The sequence below is a fragment of the Excalfactoria chinensis genome, chromosome 15 (assembly GCF_039878825.1).
Source record: "Excalfactoria chinensis isolate bCotChi1 chromosome 15, bCotChi1.hap2, whole genome shotgun sequence".
NCBI lineage: Eukaryota > Metazoa > Chordata > Aves > Galliformes > Phasianidae > Excalfactoria > Excalfactoria chinensis.
Genome location: NC_092839.1, coordinates 1251415 through 1259061, shown reverse-complemented (window position 1 = coordinate 1259061; position 7647 = coordinate 1251415). Strand labels below are relative to the sequence as shown.

At 47.1% G+C, this 7647-nt stretch overlaps 1 protein-coding gene across 1 annotated transcript; it reads left to right on the top strand.

The window, feature by feature from the left end:
* Positions 1 to 55: 55 nt before the first annotated feature.
* On the top strand, positions 56 to 5490 carry EIF6 (eukaryotic translation initiation factor 6). The gene is made up of 6 exons (XM_072349859.1): positions 56 to 275; positions 347 to 432; positions 2176 to 2351; positions 3184 to 3360; positions 3902 to 4083; positions 5353 to 5490. Exons 1-6 carry the CDS (start codon positions 169 to 171, stop codon positions 5360 to 5362), a joined length of 738 nt encoding a protein of 245 aa, XP_072205960.1. The 5' UTR covers positions 56 to 168; the 3' UTR covers positions 5363 to 5490.
* The last annotated feature ends 2157 nt before the right edge of the window (positions 5491 to 7647 follow it).

Sequence of the window (7647 nt, the reverse complement as noted above, 5' to 3'; positions counted from 1 at the left end):
ACTCCCGGCCGGCGGGGGGCGCTGTTCCTCCCGGCGCTTCCGGGGCCGCTCTGCCCCGCGCCTTCCGCCCTCCGCCGTCAGAAGCGGAAGCGACCTTGCCGCGTGGGGTTGGCCGCGGCCGTCGCTCCCGGTTGTCCGTCGGTCCGTGCGCCGATCGAGATCGCAGCCATGGCCGTCCGCGCCAGCTTCGAGAACAACAACGAGCTGGGCTGCTTCGCCAAGCTCACCAACGCCTACTGCCTGGTGGCGATCGGCGGCTCCGAGAACTTCTACAGGTGAGAGAGCCACGAGGGCCCGGCCCGGCCCGAGCCCCGCGCCCGCTGCTAACGGCGCCTTCTTCTTGCAGCGTCTTCGAGGGCGAGCTGTTCGGGAGCATCCCGGTGGTGCACGCCTCCATCGCCGGCTGCCGCATCATCGGCAGGATGTGTGTGGGTGAGTGGCCGGGGCCGCCGCCGGCAGGGAGCGGAGGGACGGCGGGGCCGTGCTCGGGGGTTGGTTTGATGCATCGTGCCGTAAAGTAACGCTGGAGGAAATCGTAGAATCCTTAGAGCTGGAAGGGAGCTCTGAAGGCCATCTAGGCCAGCTGCCCTGCAATGAACGAGGACGCTACAGCTTCCCCGGGGCCTTATCCAACCTCGCCTTGGAAATCTCCAGGGTTGGGGCATAAACCACAAACCTCGGCAGCCAAACCTCTTCCTGTGCCTCACCACCATCGCTGTCAATGATTTTTAAGTCTCTTCTGTACTGAGGGCTGCACATCTGGATGCGGTACTCCGGGTGAGGCCTCAGAGCAGAGGGGCAGGATCACCTCCCGTATCACCTCCCGTATCACCTCCCGTGCTCTCCTGACCATGCATCTGTTGATGCAGCTCAGGATACAGTTGGCTTTCTGGGCTGTGAGGGCTCAGTTTCCAGCTTCCAGCCCCCTAGTGCCCCCAAGTCTTTTTTGGCAGGGCTGCACTCAGTCCTTTCATCCCCCAGCTCGTATTGGTAACAGAGGTTGCCTCGACCCAGGTGCAAGAGCACACACTTGGATTGAACTTCATGAGATTCATGGGCCCGCTGCTCAGCCTGCGTAGGTCCCTCTGGATGGCATTCCATCTTGAGCATGTTGACCCCATCCCGCAGCCTGATGTCATCAACCAGCTTGCTTAGGGTTCACTCGACTCCCCTGTCAGTGTCACTGATTAAGATATTAAAGAGTATCTGCCCCAGCACTGACCCGTGGGGGACACCACTCATCACTGATCTCCATCCAGGCCATGAGTCATTGACCTCTGCTCTTTGGACTTGATCCCACTGTCAGTTCTTTGTCTGTTGAGGAGTCCACCCATCAAATCTGTATATTTCCAATTTGGAGAGAAGGATGTTGTGGGCAACTGTGTCAGAGGCTTTGCTGAAGTTGAGATAGATGACATCAGAGGCCTCTTCCCTTGTCCATTGATATAGTGAAATAGAATAAAAATAAAGCTTGGCCAATACAAACAAACAAAACCCAACAATAAAACAGTCACCAAAAATAGGGTTACAGGGAGTGCCTGCTGGTCAGGACTTGAAGAGAGGTCATTGATGTGCATAAATTGGTTTTGTAGTAAACAGGGAGAAGCTGTTCTGTTTCACTGGGAGGTTAGTGATTCAGAAACACTGCTGGAGGGAGCATTCCAGATGTGAAGGGCAAAGAGAGGCCTTTCACTGTCTGGCTGCTGACATGCTGCTTAGTAGAGCACACTCTGTGCTTGCTTTTTATTCCTGGACAGTCTCTGTTCACGCAGTCTTACAGCCTCGCTAAAGGAAAGGAACAAAAGTGAGCACAACATATAGGCTTTATGGGGATGGTCGGCATCTCTGGGGGGAAACCATACCAAAGTGTTTTGTTTAGAACCTTGTGTGTCCTATTGAAAAGGCTGGATAAAAGTAGTGCAGTTTACCTGTTTATATTCTGATGTCTTTGTTTCATCTTCGTTTTCCCCCTCACCTTTGCTTTTGTATTAATAAATGGTCACGTTATTTCTGTGGGACTGAATTTAGGGCTTGAAAAGAGCAGATAGGGGCCCCAGGCCATTGCGTGAGCATCAGGAATGCAGTAAGCACAATGGAAATATTGGCTCTTTTGAATTACCCGAAGGTGGAACTCTTTGTTTTCTTTTTCCTTGTCTTGTTTTTGGGTCATCTTAGGGAACAGGCATGGGCTGTTGGTCCCAAGCAGTACAACAGACCAAGAGCTTCAGCACATCCGCAACAGCCTTCCAGATTCTGTGCGAATTCAGCGAGTGGAGGAGCGGCTCTCAGCGCTGGGCAATGTCACTACCTGCAATGACTACGTAGCTCTTGTTCATCCGGATCTGGACAGGGTATGTGGCTTCTGAATTCAGTGTGGATGCATCTGATGTTATTCCTAAGTTGCAGTTTCAGCTTGTAGCTATTGGCGATTACTGTAAGTAGTGTGAATGTCAGGAGAACTGTACTGACAGCTGAGCTAGCATCACGTAGGGAGCCGTGTTCCCTGTTTCCTTTCCTCTCAGTCACAGTACTGGATTTTGAACTTATGACTCAGTTTCAGTCGATCTGTTTCTTTTCCTGTTGTTATCTTTACTTGTAGGTGTGGATCCTGTCCTAGGTATATAGTGTGCGTACTGCATCCAGCATGCTGTAGTTAACTGTGCTTATAGAAAGAAAGGAGTGGGATATGGATGAGTACTGTGAGATGCAATTAGCTTTGCATGTGTAAAATGAAGTAAGTGCATGCGTGTATGTAAAGAACACAGAAAATTTGGTCAGCACTGTAGTAGTTACAAGCTGTCACTGATCTTATTGCAAGTTTCATAACATCCATGATCTCTACCAATACTGTGGTGGTGTACATGTCCATAGTGAAAGACAGAAGCTCTTATATAAAAACTTAAAGGCAGGGCAGAAAGAAGAGAGGAAGAATGCTGCTCAGTGGGGTGTGTTTGGTGGAGTTGCCTTGGCTTCCAACTCACCGCACATGTAACTGGATCCAGGTTAATCCAGAAGAGTGAGAGCCTTCCGTAATGTTTGAATTGCAGTGGGTTATGAAAGTGGAGGCAGTTATGGGTGTTATGAAAGTGGGAGGATCCCAGCTGGTTACTCTTTGAAATAATACTGTGACTTCAGTGTGTGCAAAACCATTTTGCTGAATGACTTTGTTCTCTTTGTTTGCAGGAAACAGAAGAGATCTTGGCAGATGTGCTAAAGGTTGAAGTTTTCAGACAAACGGTAGCAGATCAGGTGCTGGTAGGAAGTTACTGTATATTTAGTAACCAAGGAGGAATTGTGCACCCCAAAACTTCCATTGAGGATCAGGATGAACTGTCTTCATTGCTGCAGGTCCCACTTGTGGTAAGGCTTGTGAGGTGTGTTTTTTCTCACAGCTCCCTTCCTTCCCAGTTTGTGGTTTTAGTGTTTCTACATTCTAATGGGCTCCTAGACCCTGTTTTCTCTGTAAGGATGTCCCAAATGGGAGGTGAGGAGAAGACCTGAAGGAGGATGGTCCTTTGAAGCGTGTTCCCCATCTTTCCTGTGCTTGAATAAGCTGCATAGAGCCTTCAGGTTGCTTCTGAAACGTTCTGCCAGGGTTATGCAATTTGAGATGACTCACACAATGTGAGATGGTTTGTGGTTTGGCCGAAAGCACTGCTGAAAAAGAGTTGAGCAGTGAAGTCCTGTGTCTGCTTAGTTGGATATTTCAATCCCTGGATTGCTCTGCTTTTATGCTTCTTGTTCATGACGGGGTGTTATGGTTGTTTTGTGTTTGTTTTTTTCCCCTTCTCTATCTCATAGATTTTTCTTTCCTGAGGTTAAAGGCTGCATAAGGAAGCATAATAAAATGTGTTGATGTCAGCGTGCCATGCTAACTTTTGTCACTTTGTTTATTTTCTAGGCTGGGACGGTAAACCGTGGCAGTGAGGTCATTGGAGCAGGAATGGTTGTAAATGACTGGTGTGCCTTCTGTGGGTTGGACACAACCAGCACTGAGCTTTCTGTTATTGAGAGCATCTTCAAGCTGAATGAAGCTCAGCCAAGTACTATTGCTACCAACATGAGGGATTCCTTGATTGACAGGTGAGGAGGATCCAGCTCTATATATAACTGTAATCAAAACAGAGAGGATTTCAGTACAAGGAAGCTATAAAGCTAGCTGCTTCTCAAAGCTGATTGCTCTCCATGTCTGTCCTGGCTTCAAGTGTGACAGGAAAAAGAGTTGGGGGGAGGCCCCTTTCACCCTTCTACCCCCTTTTTGGGGAGAAGGAAAGAAAAACAACCCCATTCAGATAAGGAGAGGTAAAAGATTTACTACAGATGGTAGAAGACTATAAGATAATAATAAGAGAGAGAGAGTTCCAATTAATAAATAAAGCAAAATGGGAGAGAGGGAAAGTTTCTGACTGTACTGCTCGCTGTGCTGCTGGAAACTGGAAGAGACCTTCACCCCATTATCAGAACTGGAGATCAGATAGGAATAGTTGGGAATAGTAGTTGGTTCATCTCAGTGCGTCTTCCTCTTGGAGTCAGAACTCAGGTGAGACTGCTGGAGAGCAGGAATTGCAGTTCCACAGCACACAGTGCCTACTCAGCCACCAGCCTGCTGCAGGGTGTCATGATGTGGAATACTGATAAAACCAAGGCAGTTTCCTCTTTGCTTTTGTTGGGTTGTTGATGAGAATTATTTTGTTGTGGAAGGGTTTCTTTTATCATACCTGATAAGCCACTGAAGCCACACATGGAAGGTGTAACAGTTGCTGTTACTGTTCGAGTGGTGGTAATATCGGACCTTCCCATTCATTGATCAATGCAAAAAGTTCTGCAGGCTTTAGGAGCCTGTGTGGGTGAAAATTAATTTCACTTGGGCTTTTAACTGATTGTAATTCATTTGATGATTGCCATAATCCTAGAAGTATATTCTTGAGCTACTCGAGCCATTGTAACTTAGAATTCCCAACTCTTATGTATGGGAGTGGTTTTATGGCATAGGGAAAGAATAAGGAATTCTTGAATGAAGAGCCTTTCAAAAGAGTTCTTAGCTGCCCCTTCGCTGGTCCTATTTAATGGCTTGGTGTTTCTGAGCACAATTAAATGTGTGCTTTTAGTAAATGCTAGGACAAGGTGGTGTACATTGTTGCCTATGCCAGCCTGACAAGTATGTTCTTACAGCTGGCTGTCAGCGGTCACCAGTCCTCCTCCAGTCTTTTCACACATTTCTGTGTTAGGAAGGGAAATTACTGGCAGTCCTTTATGACTGGGGGTTGGGAGCTGGTTACAGTGGTGTTTAGAAATGGCGTTCTGCACTCTGGCCCTTCTCTGCTATATCTTATTTCTGTTTTGTCTTTTCAGCTTGGCATGAGCAGTGTCGGTTTGTGCCATCCAAGAAGCTCCTAAGGAGTGAAGAGTCAAGCTGCAGTTTGGATTACAGACCTCCAGATCTTTGTTTCTGCAGGACTTGCACCAGGAAGAGGCTACCAAAAAAACACCTTTTTTTTGTAATGTTTTGTAAACTACATATTATTGCAACAAATAGCAAATAACATACACAAGTTCCAGATGTGGAATGTTCTCTATCCCTTTGCTGATGCTCTTCGTTTCTTCTTCAGCTGTGCTTTCTCTGTGATGCTGACCGAGGCCTTTAAATTAGCCCACAATGTTCACTTGTTTGGATTTTGGTTACTGATAACTAGAAAATGGTTTTGCCTTAAATAGAGGATTAATATTCTGCTCTGCAGCAGGCAGTTTCAGCACATATACGGTACTGCCCACTCTTTCTATTCATGCTCTTGGTGTTTCTGCTGTAGGTAGGCAGAAGAGCCCCCGTATTTCCTATATCAAAAACATAGTAGTCAACTTGCTGGAATAAATTTCCGAAGGCATCACCTGCTGTCCTGCCCTGACCTGCGGCTGTTTTCACAGGGCTGGTGGTTCTGAGATGGCCGGTTCTGACTGAAAGTGGAGTTTCTCAAAGGAGTCAAACCAAGGACTTAGCCAGTTGTGACTGCCTGCAGAGCAGTGGAGTCCCATCTGTTGTCTGTGGATGTCAGACCTGCGTGGTACGTCTGAGGCTTCTGCAAAAGATGCAGTTGCTGGTAGGCTTAAATGTTCTCTATGGGAGTTGGCCGCCTTCCCTGAGAAACTCTTAGAAGTCAGCAAATCGGAAAGAGTTGAGCCATGTGATCTTGAGTTACCCTGGAGGCAAAGGTTAATTAACACAGTTCTAAATGGTTACTGCATTCAGTGGTATATTCCACGTTTGAGAGCTTGCTGTTGAAGAGTTCTGCCCTTGCCTGGCAGTGATGGCGATGCAGAGGAGCTGTAGAGTTAACAGTTTCTGGCATTTATGGCTCCCTTAATGTAGCGGACAGCCTTTCTTGGCTGATTCTGTCAGCGTTCAATATCAGAAGCTGATTTCCTTCTGTCATCTCACAGGGCTTTCTTATTAGGAATGAATGGTAAAGAACCCAACTGCCGCTGTGCTGTCGGCACGGAATCACTGACTGTAAATAAGTAATGCTGAGCTTTTTTGTATGCAGCTTCTTGGGTTTTTTTTTCTTCCTCATTCCAATCATTAGCAGAAATGCTGGATTGTCGCGGTGATCCTGATGTGTGTTAGAACTGCTTGAACAAGAAAAAGAATTCAGTTTCTGTGGAATGGAAATCCATTATTAAGAAAGATCCTGAGACAAGGGTGAGGGTGGTTACGTGCCAAGGAGTGCTGGAGACAGGCAGAAGGACGGGGCGTTGCTAAGTGTGCTGTGTATGGCTTCCTATGGAACTTGCACTGAGATTTGAGAAGTGGGACAGGATCAGCTCTAAACAAAAGGTTTGTGGGAATTCCAAACTGGGAAGGTGGACTATGTGCAAAGATTGACAGAAACTGTAATACAGAATCAGTAGGAACATGAGCCAGCAATAAACTGGATGCTTTAACTGCAAGTCATGTCTCATAAGGCCTATGGAGTGATTTAAAGAAATTTGACTGTGCTCTCTCTGAATTTCCGAGGAGGCTTTTGGCAAGGTTTTGTGCCAAAGGCTTTTAAGGACTGTGGATAATGCTGTGGGAGGGAGGCTCACGTCTGTGCTGGAGGATGGGGAAAAGGTCAGTAAATGGTTGGATCTTTCACTGGGGTTTCATAGGGAGCTCCGCTGTGTCCTGTTGGGGCAGGGCAGTGGATTAGAGCAGCAAAGTTGGCTCAGGCTGCCTCATTCTCATTTGTAAGGGTGAGAACTGACTTGTTGATGGGAAGGTGTGAGATAGGAGATACCTTTGAGGTTTAATGTCTGATTATAAAGCAGAAACAACTGATCCCTCTTAGAATGGAGGACCACTTCTGTTCTGACTAGTGGTTGGTATGTCCCAACATGCTTAAACTTACCTGGAAAAATGAACTTATTTTACTGGTGATCAAATTATTCAAACTAGTCAAAAACTAATAAATCAATACGGAATGCTGAGTGCAAAATAGAGTACGGCTGCTCTTTGCAGGAGCTGCAACTGCTGTGCTTAGGATGGGTGTGCCAGGACACCCCTCTTGCTGCCCATATGGCCCATACTGCGGAGCAGTGTGTTGTGCCAAGAACACACTTGGAAGAGCCCCTTGCATGTGGGATTAGAGTTGGGTAAGCGCTGATGTTCCCTGC